The 16,718-nt window shown below is 37.4% G+C and overlaps 1 protein-coding gene across 4 annotated transcripts in view; it reads right to left on the reverse strand.

Moving 5' to 3' along the window:
* Positions 1-2,072: 2,072 nt before the first annotated feature.
* The window catches only part of wt1a (WT1 transcription factor a), a 31,171-nt gene continuing 16,525 nt past the window's right edge, over positions 2,073-16,718 (reverse strand). For 2 of the 4 annotated variants that reach the window (XM_038305594.1, XM_038305596.1), the window contains 6 exons: positions 10,889-10,988; positions 7,746-7,890; positions 4,685-4,774; positions 4,245-4,328; positions 3,956-4,100; positions 2,073-3,043 (listed from right to left, as the gene is read on the reverse strand). In XM_038305594.1, the coding sequence (XP_038161522.1) occupies positions 3,979-4,100; positions 4,245-4,328; positions 4,685-4,774; positions 7,746-7,890; positions 10,889-10,988 (541 nt within the window). In that variant the 3' untranslated portion in view covers positions 2,073-3,043; positions 3,956-3,978. Of the gene's footprint in view, positions 3,044-3,955; positions 4,101-4,235; positions 4,329-4,684; positions 4,775-7,745; positions 7,891-10,888; positions 10,989-16,718 lie in introns of all 4 variants that reach the window. The other 2 variants (XM_038305593.1, XM_038305595.1) reach the window with 1 other exon arrangement.

Raw genomic sequence — 16,718 nt, forward strand, 5'->3', positions numbered from 1 at the left:
AATTGTCTTGATGCCAAAAAGAGCCCAACAGATTTTACTTTCAAAAGTGAAGCAGTACGGCTATCACCATACTGTTCCGCTTGATTTATGCATAGAAAAAGCTTTATTATAATTATGCAGGGAGTTTTACAGATTATTTGGACACTGCAATGTAAGTAGAACAGGAAAGGAAAAACAGAAAAAAAAAGAAAAGATGAAAGAAAGAGGAGATAAAAGAAAAAAAAATAATATTAACATTCAAGCAATGTGGAGGTAGGCTAATGATGTGGAGCTTCAGGACCTTTGAGCAATTCCTGTAATCATTGCTCTCTTACACTAAAACCACCAGTTTGTGACCTTAAACTAAAGTGCATTAAGATTACCTTCTGAGTCTATCAGCAAGATCACCCCTGAATGGCTAAATGTACTTTGAAACAGCCTAGTTAAAGTCTGGGCTTAAATTGGCAGTTTATATTCATAAAAAATGTTTACATTTTGCAGAAATAAATAAAAATATTGCAATGAGGATTGGGCCAGATGAGCTCCTTTACAATTAGGTAAAATTATAATTTCCTTTTCTGGCACATTTCTGATGGCACTTGCTGCCACTTATTATGGCAGACCTGGTAATTAGGCTCTGGATCAATTACTCTATATGCAAGATTAGTTTTGTTTGGATAAAGTTTCCCTATATAATGTGAAATCCTTTCAAACTGTGTTTTTTTGCCGGTATATTGTAGATGAGTACAAATCTGTCACACTGCAGCGTTGGGGGAGACCTGGGGCAAGATTAGCTTAGATTTTAAAAATGATTGTTTGATATTGCTTCAAATTGTCCAAAAAAGAAAAAAAGAAAATATAAAACGGGGTCATTTATTTCCCATCCATTAAGGACTAAAAGCAACAAATAAAATAATAAAAGAAGCATAAAATCAGTCTTCAAAACATAATGATGTCATTGTTTTATTACCTCACACTCCTGGATACAAAACATTTTACTACTATTTGCTTTTTTTTGTGTAACTCAAAAACATCATTACACATCAGAGAAAGAACATATGAACATTTCCTGGATCCAGCTAAAGAAAAAAAAAATATGTCACTTAAGTTACATGATTTTCTCCATGGAAAGAGCTCAGTTACCATGGTGAAGAATAATTATTTACATCTCAACCATAACGACCTGGCCACAAAGCCAGTGTGACCCAGCAGACATATTTTAAAGCCTGAACACCCAGCCAGAGTTCTGCAATATTTACACACCACAGAGACAAGTCAGAAAAAATAATCACATTACTTCAAATCAAAAAGGTCGCCTTATAAATACCTTAGAGGAATCTTTTTTTGTATGTTTTATCTGCAAACTCCAGATAAGATTTAATCAGTCATAATTAAAGCTAGTTTCAGCTGAGCATTCTAAAAGTAAAGTTATTTTTTTTTACACCTCTTTTTCTTCAGTAATTCCAGTGAAAGTGGTTGTTGTCCGCAATGAGACAATAAATAAGCCGTCCCAGGCAGTGGAGGTTCTTGTATGAGTGTTGCCATGGCTGATACCCATAACAAGAACCCCCACTGTCCCCAAAGTAGTTTCACATCAGAAATATGTACAACGCCCAAAAAGGTGCTAAGTTGATGAGTAATTAACCTTTGACCTCATCTCCATTATGAAAGTTCCACTGAGTCAAACTTTATGAAGGTCTTATTCAGCAAATTCGCAAACAATTTTTTAAATGCATGATCTAATAAATTCTGCAAAGAACTTGGAAAGACACCCTCGTTTTACGGCTATGATGAAAATGCTGATTCTATCAATTCACAGACGTTTCTGCTCACTGTTTATGACGTCACAGTCAAACTAAGAGGACATGCCTGCTAAGTTTGGATTCGTATTAAAATCTAGAGTTAAATCTTAGTTAAATTTAGCTATTTAAACAGTTTAGGGTTAAAAATAGAAGATTAAAATTTTTATAAGGTGATTTTGAAATGGCCTCACCTTCGTCCTTTACCTTTATATTGCCTTTTTGTCCCAACCTGCATCCATTTTGTTCTTGTCAAAAAACCATCAGGAACTTTGTATTTAACTTTCTATTACAGTTTGTTTCATTTTATTTTTTAGTAAACATAAAATGCTCCAAACTGATCATTTATATCTTTTATCGTATTTTGTCTTCTTACACACTATTTCTGTTTAATGTTTTTTTTATCCCAGTTCAGGCTGGTCTTCAGATGCTTGATCAACCTCAGGTTGAAACAGTGAACCATCTCCTTTATCTGAGTATATTATCATATTACAGCAGATTATAAGCAGATTTTAGGTAATTACTTAAAATCAACAATTGATGAAGATGGTTTTCCATGAAGTGGGTATGATTTGATGCCTAAAGTTGATTGCATTGGACAAACAGGTTTTTATTTATTCTTATTATTAGTGTTTTAAGCTGACATATTAAGTCCTCACAGCTATTACCTGTGTACCTACAAAGATCTGCAGAAAAAGGAACCAGTTCGATAGAATCTATGTTATTGGTGCGGGAAACAGAGCTGGAGCCCAGCCAGCACCAGTTAAGCCCTTTAATTGGTTTAGAGGAAAGTTTCATAGTGTAATTGATCTTTTTACATGTTTTGTTACATTCTTTCAAATATTTCTTTCAAAACCTATAGGAATGTGAACCTCTAGGTTCCCTTAATAAAGGCCACAAATGGCTACAGAATAAGACTTAAAAAAGACCTTCAGAAAGCCTTGAGAATTATAAATCTGTACAATCGGAAAAAAATCCAAGTCATTTGGTGCATTGGAAGCAAAGACATTGTAGATGAATTAAGAATTGTTGCACAGTGCTGTAAGACCAATTTGAGAGACAGGGCCTTGAGAACCTTTTAAACCAAAGCATCAAACGACAAAATGACAACAATAAAGAAGAGTCAGGACTGTAACCAAGCAAAACTTTAACTCAGATTCTAAGGCTTTAAAATGTTTTTTTTTTCTTTCTAAAACCTAAAATTATAGGTCTGCAGTCTGACTGTAAGTACACCTCAGAAAATTGGACTTCCACATCAGGCTTAAAGGAATAGTACACCCAAAACATGATTAGCCTTCATTTTCTACTCACCTCCATGCTGAACAACACTCTGGAGTACTTTTTTGATATCTCAAATGCATCTGGAGATCTGGGAGGCTTCTTGCTGTCTGCTGACATTCAAATAATGGAGGTCCATGGCGCCCGAGACAGAAAGGTCCATAAAAGTCCACAAAAACGTGTCAATATTCCTCCATACTGCTCGTCCAATGTAATCCAAGTGTCCTGAGTGGGTAGCATCCAGAATTTACTCGAAACGAAGTAATTTAGAATGTTTTTAGAGCATAAACAGTAGTGTATAGGATTTCCTAATAGCGCCCCCATGCGCGCTCACGATTCTACGGAAGCCGGCAGACCAAACCGGAAGGAAGTGCGCATTCAGCGTCTGGTCTGCCGATAATGCAAGCGTAGAAGAAGAAATGTGCTGTTTACCTGTGCAAAGAAAGAAACAACGAAAGAAAAATGTCTGAGGACTTCAGTGTTGAGGAAGAGCATGAGTTCTTTGCCGAGCTGAATGCGCTGGTTTGGTCTGCCGGCTTCCGTAGAATCGTGAGCGCGCATGGGGGCGCTATTAGGAAATCCTATACACTACTGTTTAGGCTCTAAAACGTTCTAAATGACTTCGTTTCGAGTAAATTCTGGATGCTACCCACTCAGGACACTTGGATTACATTGGACGAGCAGTATGGAGGAATATTGACAAGTTTTTGTGGACTTTTGTGGACCTTTCTGTCTCGGGCGCCATAGACCTCCATTATTTGAATGTCAGCAGACAGCAAGAAGTCTCCCAGATCTCCAGATGCATTTGAGATATCAAAAAAGTACTCCAGAGTGTTGTTCAGCATGGAGGTGAGTAGAAAATGAAGGCTAATCATGTTTTGGGTGTACTATTCCTTTAAGCTGCCCGTTCGACAACACAAACTCAGATGGAAATCTGGAGCTTGGTGAGGTTCCTCTGGTGCATGTTGTGGTGCCGCACCAGCTCGTCGCTCCGGGCGAACTTCTTCTGACAGTTCGGCCACCGACAGTTAAACGGCTTCTCACCTGAGACAGGAGGACGGGGAAGGTGACAAAGCAAAGGTTGGCGTTATTGCATCAAGTTCCCTCAGAAATGTCTGTAACATTTATTTAGACATCAAATGGATGAAGGAGAAATGGAAAAATAAAAGTTTTACGCACTTGTTTTACCTGTATGAGTCCGTGTGTGTGTCTTAAGGTGGTCAGACCGAGAGAACTTTCTCTGACACGTCTCGCATTCGAATGGTCTAACTCCTAAACACATGTACAATAAGCATGCGCACACATTCAAACACACCAACAGGTCAGAAAAGGTTCACATCAGTTCAACAACACAAAAACACCCACACACCCACACACACACAGAGAGGGAGACAGAAAAATAAAAAGTAGAGCAAAGGCTTGCAGGGAAGCCATTCCAATGTTTGGCCAGCATTTAGCAACTTCATCTGATGTAATTTAAAACTGAACATCACTGCTTAAAAAAATGCTATCTGTTTAAAAGATGGGTGTCATGCAAAGAGCAAAAGTGAGCAACAGGAGAAGGAGCAAAGAACACAGCGGTGAACAGAGCAAGATAGAAAGCCTGAGTGAAGGTAAATGGTTCAAACCTGTGTGCCTCCTCTGGTGTCTTTTAAGCTGGTCAGACCGTGAAAAACTGCGGCCGCAGTCTGTGAAGTCACAGCGATAGGGTTTCTCCCCTGAAAAAGTGGTATTATAATTCAGCTCTAGATCCATTAAGTATCTATGATCAATAACAAACACGTTACACTAATGTCCAACTTGTTTCTCCACAAATACCATATGATCTCACAGTCGTTAAACTGTCTTAGTCAGAGTTTGCATCCTGGGAGCTGGGTTGGAATAAATACCAACAGGAACACATCATCCTCTACATTTGTTTACACCAATGGTATGAAAAAAAAAAAAAATTGCATACCTATTTTCAGTGAGGGGGAAACTGAATAAATGTGGCACACAGAAGGATATTTAATGAAATCAGTTTGTTCAAATATTATGGTATTATTTTAATAAAATAGACAAGTACAGCTATTTTCAATTGAAGGGTTTGACAGAAGTTTAGACTTCGATTCCACCCGCCTCATGTCGATGTGTCACTGAGAAATACATTTAACCTAAATAAACATGTGACTATGAGTCGTTAAGGTTGGTATGATACATTTGGACTTTTTAAAATTGGAAATGGAAGAACTATTTAGTGTTTACTTTTAGTGCTTACACCTGTTCAGCAAGTTGAACACATAAAATAATTCAATAAAACAGAACTTAAAGGAATAGTACACCCAAAACATGATTAGCCTTCATTTTCTACTCTCCCCCATGCTGAACAACACTCTGGAGTACTTTTTTGATATCTCAAATGCATCTGGAGATCTGGGAGGCTTCTTGCTGTATGCTGACATTCAAATAATGGAGGTCTATGGTGCCCGAGACAGAAAGGTCCATAAAAGTCCACAAAAAACGTGTCAATATTCCTCCATACTGCTCGTCCAATGTATTCCAAGTGTCCTGAGTGGGTAGCATCCAGAATTTACTCGAAACGAAGTCATTTAGAATGTTTTTAGAGCATAAACAGTAGTGTATAGGATTTCCTGAAAGCGCGCGCCGGCGCGTTCATGACGCTACGGAAGCCGGCAGAGCAAACCAGATGAAAGTGCGCATTCAGCGTCTGCTCTGCCGATAATGCAAGCGTAGAAGAAGAAATGTGCTGTTTACCTGTGCAAAGAAAGAAACAACGAAAGAAAAATGTCTGAGGACTTCAGTGTTGAGGAAGAGCATGAGTTCTTTGCCGAGCTGAATGCGCACTTTCATCTGGCTTGGTCTGCCGCGGTTTCCGTAGCGTCATGAACGCGCCAGCGCGCGCTTTCAGGAAATCCTATACACTACTGTTTATGCTCTAAAAACATTCTAAATGACTTCGTTTCGAGTAAATTCTGGATGCTACCCACTCAGGACACTTGGAATACATTGGACGAGCAGTATGGAGGAATATTGACACGTTTTTTGTGGACTTTTATGGACCTTTCTGTCTCGGGCACAATAGACCTCCATTATTTGAATGTCAGCAGACAGCAAGAAGCCTCCCAGATCTCCAGATGCATTTGAGATATCAAAAAAGTACTCCAGAGTGTTGTTCAGCATGGGGGTGAGTAGAAAATGAAGGATAATCATGTTTTGGGTGTATTATTCCTTTAAAAGAAGTAATTACCTGGATGTTTCTTTACTATGTATCAATGGGGACTTTTGCTGGGTAATTACCATCAGGTTACCACATAACAGGTTATATTATTGGCCACCACCTACCAATGGCTTACAAAGTAAATTGTAACTTATGATCAGGTAAATAAAGCATTATACAACTGAACTGAAGTTACATATAGATAATAGTTTAGTTAAGAAGATTGGCTTGCCGTCTTCTAGGTTTGGTTTTCTGTTATATAAGGGTTTGACATTAAGATGTCTGACTTTACCTTGTCTGAATAAAATTTAATGCATAGCACTTACCAAAATTCTCCATAAAGTTTTTAATTTTATCTACTAATATAGTGTAACTTGCTATGTTATTAACATGTATTAAATGGTTATAGATGTACTGTAAAAGAAAGGGTTACCGAAATTTCGTAGGTTTGTCATTTGAAAGAATAGCATTGTTTCCTGTTTTTTTCAATTTGTTTTCCTTATCTAAGAGAGAGGGTTATCTTCGAATAAGTTGCTTTATTTTGATAACTTTCATGAATGATAATAAAACGCTCCCATCATTATTTTACTAAATGCAGCATGTAGCTTTTCTGGTTTACTTTGAAATAGTTATGAGATAAGCAAAATAAAATAATCATCTTTATTAGAATTTGTAAAGTACAGCTAAATTTATTGTCAGTATTTAAACCATAGCTCAGTCAGCAGTGAGGAGCGTTCAGTTCCCAGAGAGCATTATGGGTAAAGGTTCTGGCTCAGGGAACCCGTGAGGAAGTCTGTTTGAAGAAGGCACTTCTTCTCCTGCTCTCTAACCAGTAGACCACAACTCCCCCCAAAACATTGTCCCCATTACGGGAGCTGAATGCAGGCCACCTTTTCACATAATTTCAAGACCATATGCTTAAATAGGACAGGTTAAAAAAATATTTTAAAAGTGCAAACTATGAGTTTACCATTTTAAGAAGATTTAAAATTCACTTTAAGGGCAATATTTTGTCTAACCACAGAGTTGTCAGTTTAAAAACCAGCTCTGTCCGTCTCAGTTATGTGTCCTTTACCAGCATTTCCTAATATAGGAGGTCAGAGGCTGTTCATGTTCAGCAGCCTAGTCTTTGCCAGTGAGCCCCAGTGCAGCTATGGCTACAATATAGCTTGCTGATTGTAATTTAAAGGTGCTATATAAGTGCAGGCCTTTTACCAAAATTTCTTACACAGTAATTACTAATTAAATATGAGCTGGGAATCGGGGGGACTACAAAAAATCATTCCCCACAGTTTGGACACTGCTGTTTTAGAGGGAAAGGTAAAGAGAAAGCAGTGAATGCTGCACAATATGACATATATTCACCACAACATTTCAGCTAATTTTACAAAAAAAAAACATTTCACAGGAATTTTTTTTTGTTTTATGAAATCACACAGCAAACCCAACTGCGGTATTGCCATTTCTGTCACCTGTGTGTTTGCGGCCATGCATCTGCAGGTGCGACAATTTGAAATAGCGCTTGTTGCATCCTGGGTAGGCACACATGAACGGACGCTTTTCGTTGGTCTCTGATCGGACTATGGCTGGAGCGATGCTGGGAACCCGCCGCACATCCTGCAACCACAACAACACGGCATAGTTTTGAAACAAACACAAAAGAAGCTCTGAAGCCATCAATAACCAAAGGAGTGAAAGTTAATTAAAAGAAGAGTCTATTAAATACAGCCTCCGTGTAAATTAAGAGCATATGATCTGTTTGGGGAAGCATTACAATGAAATAGTCATATATTCATGAGATGGGAATTAGCAGTAAAATGACCCCAGAATGACTGCATCCCAAAGGGAGCAGTTAGTCACGCCTTTTAGGCAGACCCCCTCTCAGAGTGCCCCGCTTCTCATTTCAGGCGTCGCTGGAAGAGAATAACACAATTTAACATCCTCTATTCTAACTAGTGCACACACAACATGACCCTCCTTTATCTCTCTATTCTCAAAGTGTCTTCTGTCTTTCAACACTTTCCGTTTCTCCACCTCTCCCTCCGAAACGCCTCTTTCTGCTTAAAGGCCATCTGCTTTTAATTTCCTCAGCAGTTAGCATAATGATCACCTAGAGAGAACCCTTGTCGCAGCTAGCACTGTTAGCACCTAAAACACTATGGGTCTGGATCTGATTATTTGAAATTGTTGTTAGTTATAAGTGTAGTGGTGTACATCTCATGTTTAACTAACTCAGCATCTGTTAGAGGTTAATCTGTGCTTTAGTTTTCTACATATGAAAATCTCCTGTGCCAGGACATCGGCTGTTCATGCATTCCCTTATGCACAAAACGGGCTAAAGCTGTACATGCTTTAGACCACTAAATAAACAGCTATTAATATGTACTGGTTTAAAGTCATTATAAGTCTATGATACGTGATTATTTTATTCATAATTATGGTGCTATGAAAAAAAAAAACCCACAGCATTTGTTCTACTTTATTTTTTGTCAGATGACAGATAAAATATTCTGAGATGGTTTTGAGAGATGAACTATTTGTTTAAACTCATGCCCCAGCAATTAAAATATAATTAAATACGGACTCTGACCCCACCACAAGAAAATGTTTAGATAGGATACAAGAGATATCGAAAAACACTTCTATTTTCCTGCAGTAGGAAATTCAGGTGTCCCAGTGGCAAAGTGAAACACAAGTGGAGGCACATGAAATAAATAAAAAAGAAATAAAAAGTTTGAAAATTAGAATAGGAAACTGTGCAGTATATGAAAAGTTACAACATAAAAGATGATACTGTACAATCATCTTTGAAGGCAATCTTAAAATATTTTGCAGGTAAGTAATGTGATACTCAAAATTATATAAAAAAATCAATCTGTTTATATTTATTTTCATGAAATACACCATCAGACTATTAACATGAATGAAGAACATTTCTCCCAACTGTGCAAGAGCTGATGAACTTCAGGGTTTTCTAATACAGAGCAGCTTCCAGACCATGACTGCAGCCCCAGTCTTTAAGCAGCACACTCTGCAACTTTTGGATACACTCCTGCATGAGTCAAGGGGTTGATTTATCTCCTTGCTTTGTCCTCAAACATTGTTAAGCATTCTGAAGTAACCATTTATAGCAGTCAATTGTGTCAGATCAGGGAGGCATTCAAGTTTCAGAACAGTACCACTCGAGGACTGGAGTTGCAGAACCTGGCCCCAGACCATCACAATCCTACCACCATGATGGATTGGATTCAGCAGGATTGGAATAAAATAGTAATTTGACTAAGACAGGTGACTGATGTAGACTGACCATCCGTTTAGCATGCATGTAAATGTTTGGCAGGTAAACAAACCTGAGAGTCCATCAGCACCCTGCATCAACATGAAACACTTCTGCCTTGAGTGGCTAATCACTCTGGCTGACTGTTATTAGAACGTTCCAATCAGAATGTTAAGGTGACACGTATGAATCTGATAGTGAAATCTGTTGCATGTAAATTTTGTGATGTTTTTCTCTCATCTGTTTTTTCATTTCTCATTAATTTTGCATTTTTTTATTATTATTATTATTTTTTTATCTTACTTCTGATAATACTTCTGATAAGTTTTATAAGTAATTTTGTCTTCCCACAGGTCTGGCTGGGGTGCAGCTAAAGACATTTAAGCAAAAATTTCCAGTTTATAATTTTTAATCTTTTTTTTTTTTTTTTTTTTAAAGCCCAACATTTTCACATTGGTTTAGACTTAAACAATCACTCTGTTTTTTGGAAATTAAAAAGCAAAAAACATGAGAAATTATGTAATTTAGCAAAACAATCAGCTTTTACTTTGTGATTCTTTCTCAAAAGATTCACCAAGGAAAATAAACAAAGAAAATAACTGAGGCTTGAAGTATGTTTTCATTGGCAGTGACTGTGAATTTGGTTAATCTCTGTCATAAAACTTAATCCCTAACGTTACTTTGCTTTAACTCAATCTTAAACCTCACCTTTTAGTAGCTTCTAAATTATCCCTTAAGGGGTGTAAGAGTGAGCTTTTGTTTATGCATTTTGTCCTGAGGAAGACCTTCAAGAGCGAAGATGGAACAGGATGACAGATGAAACAGGCGATTTCTGTTGCAGAGTAAAAGCAGGCCTGGAGAATCTCCTGCTCCCTGTCCTTTGGAGCTGCTGACAGATGGTAATTAAAATCTAATGATTTATTAACATGTGAATCCTCATATGGAATCTGTATCATTACACAGTTTTAACTCTATGCATGTGTTTCTCTGCTGCTAATGGATTTATGTTAGAAAAGAATCCTCTTGGTCTTAAAAGCTCTGTGCATTGATATACATGTTTGTGAGCATGCCCTGCTCTGTATCAATGTTTCCTCCTTACACAAGCTGCTCATTGCATTAGCCTCCTCATCTCCACAAATTAGAAAGCGATATATTCTTACTGTCCCAGTGGTGTTTTTTTTATTTTTCCGTCTGCCCGTTTCTAAGTTCTTGGAGAACATGTGTGACACTAAACATGAACAGAGAACAAGATGCAGGGTAACTGCACGCAGCCAGAGCTCACCACATGATGACCTGTTGACGATAAATAAAGTTGTGCAGCAGCAGTGTGAGTCCCACCTGAATGCCTCTGAAGACTCCATGTGTGTGTATGCGGTACTGTGTGCTGCAGCTGTACACCATGGGGGTGTTGGGGTCGCTGTCGTAGCCTGGTGCATGGCTGAAACAGACAAAGACAAACTACCATCAGTTCATATGAAAGACAATTAAATACTTTTGAACATCCTTATGCAGCATTAGCCGAATGTCAGCAAGTAAACAATGCAACTAAGGTTTTGGTTTCTGCTCCGATAACACCTTTGCAATAAGAAAGGCTCCTTATAAAGGCATGTCTGTGGACAACTGTAAAATTTATTGGATGTAAAGCAGATCTCAAGATCAAGAAGGTAATTTAGTGCAAATTTAACCCACGCTGGCGGACTGGTAGAGCATGAAGCTCTGTCTCACTGAGTGCATTCATTGTGTGTAGGTACGATAAGGTCAGGGAGGGAACATTATTCAAAAACATGTCACTTACAGCCTTTAATGCAAATAGCAGACCAGAGTTCAATCTTGATGTAACTTGTTTTTAATGCATTGGGGTAATATTTCACTGTTATTTTGTTAGGACTCCAGTAACTGACCCAAGTCGTGTAGTTGTTTCTGGGGTTTCTCTCTTTGTAATGTTGTTTTTAGGAAAATATTTAAGCTTTTTACTGCATCAAAATCCAAAAATCATGATTTTTTTTTATTATACAAACCAGAAGAACTTGGACACTTTAGCAGCCAGTCTATTGGATCCAACTCGCAGGAATCGGATCAAACCTGCTGTTGCCTTTAGAACTGCTTTAGTTCCTCATTGCAATAAATGAATGAGTTGTCAGAAACACTCCTCAGAGATTTTTTTCCATATTGCCACAATAGTTTCATGTAGTTGCTGCAGATTTCTCTGCTGCACAACAACGATGTGAATCACTCACCAAATCCCAAAGATTCTAAACTGGATTAAGATCAGATGACTCTGTGGAACCATTGCAGTTCAAGAAACCATTCATGAGCCTCATAACATTGTGCTATTATACTTGAAGTAATCATTGGACAGTAGATGGTGATTAAGAGTTGAGATGATCAGCATCAATTCTCAGGTAGGCTGCGTAAACTAAAGCCTGCAAGGATTGGTGCTTTGCAGGTTCTAGATATCCCTTGGTCTAACACAGCTGATTCAAGACCCATATAACCTCCACAGCACCAAGGAGACCTGGTAATCAACAATACATTTTATTCAGGAGTTCTAAAGTTAACATGGGCATGGCCATGGCTCCATGGGGCCCTAAGCCAAATTGTTATTTTGAGGCCATCGATTTCTGCCAATATTATTGATTGCTGCAAAAATCAGTGTGAAAGCCAAAGTAACTTTATTAGTCTCCCTAAGATGAAAGTCTCATTGGACACAAAACACACACACCTAGTTCAACCTAAACCAGGCTTGTTTTTCAGTCACCTACTTGTATGCATCATTTATTGTTCCTAAAACTAATAAAATAAACTATAATGTAGATTATTTATTGTAGACATATCCATACATCCATATATATTCTTCCGCTTATTCCATCAGGGTCACGGTAGGGCCAGAGCCTCACAAAGAGACAAAAAAACCATGCCCAATAACATTCACACCTGAGGAGAATTTCGAGCGGGCAAATAACCTAGCAGTCATGTTTTTGGACTGTGGGAGGAAGCCAGAGTACCTGAAGAGAACCCACACATGCATGGAGAAAACATGCAAACTCCAGGCAGAAAGACCCTGGGTCGGGAAATGAACCCGGAACCGCCTTGCTGCAAGAAAACATTATGGTATGAAATATTTGATTCCAGCAGGAGCAGGATTGTACAAAAAAAGCCTATAATGCAAGAACAACAACAAAAAACAAGTAACATTGCTTCATAATATATATATATATATATATATATATATATATATATATATATATATATATATATATATATATATATATATATCCAAACATTTTTTATTTTTATTTTATATATAAGTGAAGCCTCCTACATGGTGATGTTAAAAAAAAGCATAATTTTATTATATTATTGTGTGTTTCGGTACCTCATTCTTATACTTGCAAAATAAAAAAATTGCTAAAAATTGTTCTTGGAGGACCCCTAGTTTTCCTGGAGGCCTAAGCAGTAACAGTTTGCTTATGTGTTGTTGGCCCTGATGTAAAGCTGGGGTCCAACTCCAGGCCTTAAGAACTAAAATACAGCAATTCTTAGATTTATCCCTTCTCAAATACAAAATATTTTAATCTATTGCTTTCAACCAGTCATTTGTAGTGCAAATAAATACACTGAGGAGGGGATTTAATCAGTAAATGAAAATACAACCGCTCGCCTTTACTTGACTAACCTTTACTTGAAATATAATAATTTAATATCTGTGCTTTTATGCACCTACAGTAAGGCTGGAAGAAAAGATACAGGAAATGGAACTTGCAACCTGTAGTAGTTAGGTCATCCACCAGAGGGCATAAGACAAGAATTTAGAAGCAAATTATTAACAAAAACACAAATAGGTTTTTCCCCATTAATATTGGCAATATAATCTAAAATCATACTTTAAATGAAATGGAATATATTAGGAAATAAAAAGCAATACTCCTTACAAGGGTAAAAAGCAAAAACAAACAAAAGGGAAATAAGTTTTAGTTATTGCCTTTAGTTAAAGCTTTCCTCATGTAGTGTATCTCATGTTTTTCTGTAGATTCTTTAATGAATCAACCATCTTTTAATCAGTCATACAAAAAGTAACAGTTTTCACTGTGAGAGCGCTGAACAAAGAGCGCTGTGTTTGACACAGCTGCCTGAGTCGCCTCCTGTATCTTCTTATGATAACACAGACAAACAGAAAGCTCCTGTCTATGAAATGTGTTATATTTCAGAGTGTCCAACTGAAGATGGAGGATGGGAGGATTGTGCTGATGCAGTGGGAATGGACGCCATACAACTGGACTCTCATAAGGTATTCTTTGTCTACCTCCATTTTTCCCAGAGAGGAGGATGGACAAAGTTGAGATTAAATTGCATGATCCTTGTCTCATGTATGACTAAATATGGCAGTATCTCATTTTAGACATGATCAGGTCATTCAGTAATTTTAGGATCATTCAAATAAATTAAATAGAATTTAAAGCATTCAAATAGCAGATTCTAAGAAACGTCTCATGTATACAACTCACAGAAATAAGAAGTATCCTACATTCAGAAGAAAATAAAGTTATGTAAAAATAAAAATAATTTAAATTAATGTGAACCTTGATTTTCTGCCCACCAGCTTATAATCAGAGTGTTAATTTCTGATTAAACTGCCCAATGCTATAAGAAATATAGATGGATGTGGACCCATTTCTACTTTGCTACCTTGTAGAGTATGACATTAAGAAAGAAAACGGTGCTCTGTACTAAACAGATGTAATTAAATGAGATTTACAAAACTCTTGATCTAAATAAACTGTTAACTGTATGGACCTGTTTGTTTTCCACACTTTCTGTTTTGCAAAATTCTACCTTACATGCATCTTATGGTATTTACTGAGTAGATGGTTCAGTATTTGCCTTACAATCCTTTCTGTTTGAATTTTAAAAAAATCCCATTCTAAGATTACTAGCTGCTATTCACAGGAGGGGCTGTACTGTATCTTTACTTCTATGTGCTTATATGACATCTTTGAATTTGTATAGCGTATTGGATGTTAAGACCAAGACACTTCCATTGGTGCAATCAGTTGAAACTGTATCTGCAGGATTAAAAATTTTTTTTTGAGGACTTTTACTTATTAGACAGTTTTCAGTCAGAATCATGTTCAACACAGTTCTGTGCCCACCAAGCAAATATTTGGCTGAAAAGACATTAAAATAGGACATGATTTACATCCAAATGACATCTAGATTTGGTTGAAAAGAGAAAGGTGAAAGGCTGTAATTTTCAGATTGCTGAAAACTGGGTTTGCAACATCTTTCCAACGTCTATTATTGGACTAAAGTGGGTCAAAATCAGACGGACCAAACAAAGCCCAATTTTCAACAATGACCTGATTTAGCCTAAAAACCAATGTCTAAATGATGTTGGGTGTTTGGGAGTGGAGTCCAGTTCCAATCTTCTTGACAAACATTTAAATCAGCTTTAAAATTAACAATCTACACATCATAAAAAAAGGAATACCTGAAGTACATTGGCGTTGATGCACCTTGCCTTATTCTCCTAAAAGCTCATAAATGCTCCTAGTGCATCCATCATTGTTTGTGCTGGACTGGGTGTAGCGGAGTCTAGTTATCCAAATCTGACTTGACTGAGTGAATTAATCCAGGCAATACTGAGATATATAAATGAAAGAATTAGCTCACTACTAAATAACTACTGAAACACTGCTGCCCTATAAAAGGAAACCAAAAGTGGATCATCATTGATTTTTTTGGCAGGACATAGAGAAATCAACTCATAAATACTTTCAAAAAATGTGCTTCTTTCCAGAGTAATGCAATCTTTAAACCAAAACCCTGTGGAAAATTAGAGGGGTGAGCTGAAGAGAAGAAAGGACAGAAGAGGAGCCAGGACTCTGGAGCGTCTGGGGAGATGTGCAAAGATTTGTCAAATATCCCTCTCTCTGCATGGACCAAACTTGTAAAATTCATAAATTCTGTCTTAAAGAAAAAGCACAAACGATTTGTACTGTAGATGAGCAACAATTTCACAAACATGATTTAAAATATTCAGTATCAAGCTTGACATTAGGCATGTGAACAAAAGTTGGGTGTGGTTCACCAAATATGAGGTATTTAAATCCTGGAATGCTCCTCCTCTGCTACCCAAACTCCCCTATGCTTCCTCTTCCTCATGTCTTTCCCTTCGTCCTGCCTCTCCTTATCTTTGGAGACCGTCTCCTCCTCTTGTTGCCCTCCATCCTCTTCCTCCTCATCCTCCCTCAAGCCTCCCTATCCCGTCGGCTGCTGCCCGTCACTGCTTACAGATATGGCTGGATCTGCAGTAGAAATCTGTGGCATCACCAATAAAAATCTCTGAAGACTGCTTTTTTTTATGGAATTTCTTTTTCAGTTAAAATGCAGCCCACAAACAAACAGTTTAATTGGTGAGAGCATGCCTGTTGGCTCGGATTAGAAAAGCATTTGTGAGGCAGTGGTGACTTTGACCAGCTCTGCAGGTCACGCTGACATACAGCTCAAAGTGAAAACTATAAGGTTTGTCTAAACATTGGATGCTGATACGTGAGGGATTTCAAATGCGTTTCCTGAGCTGATTTTCCTCAGGCAAAAAAAAAAGAGAACATAACTTTGATCTAAGTTAAAAATATCACAAAATATTTCCAGTGAGAGAATGACAGCCAGACATCGTCTATTCTTGAACGTCTCTGATAAACTTAAAGGAAATAAATCAGAGCAAGGGATTGCATTTCAAAAAACAACTAGTAACTAAAAATACAGGCTATTGTTTGATTGTTAGAAATAAAAGCCTTGGTAGAAAGTTTTATCTAAAGACATAAACAGGCATTAAAATAATGAAATATAAGGAAGAATAAAATTAATCTTTACAACAATCTAAAAATGTTAGCAATCATTCTAAACAAATTCTGCAATCAACAAACACTGAAGAACAGGTAATACAGCTGCACAACAGATAAGCGTAACTGCCAGCAAATAATCAACTGACACATCTGCGTGACTGCATATCGATTGCAACCTCCAAACTACCGCAAAAAAAGAAAAGTAAAATGTATGGAACTTGTTGCCCACACCACTATTTAGCGGTACATTTTTTGAAACCTGTCAGTAGGGCTTCATGCCCAGAAAACAGGGGAGAGAAGAAGGACATTGTTGGAAAACAAGG

The sequence above is a fragment of the Cyprinodon tularosa genome, unplaced genomic scaffold (assembly GCF_016077235.1).
Source record: "Cyprinodon tularosa strain WSP-4 unplaced genomic scaffold, ASM1607723v1 ctg56, whole genome shotgun sequence".
NCBI lineage: Eukaryota > Metazoa > Chordata > Actinopteri > Cyprinodontiformes > Cyprinodontidae > Cyprinodon > Cyprinodon tularosa.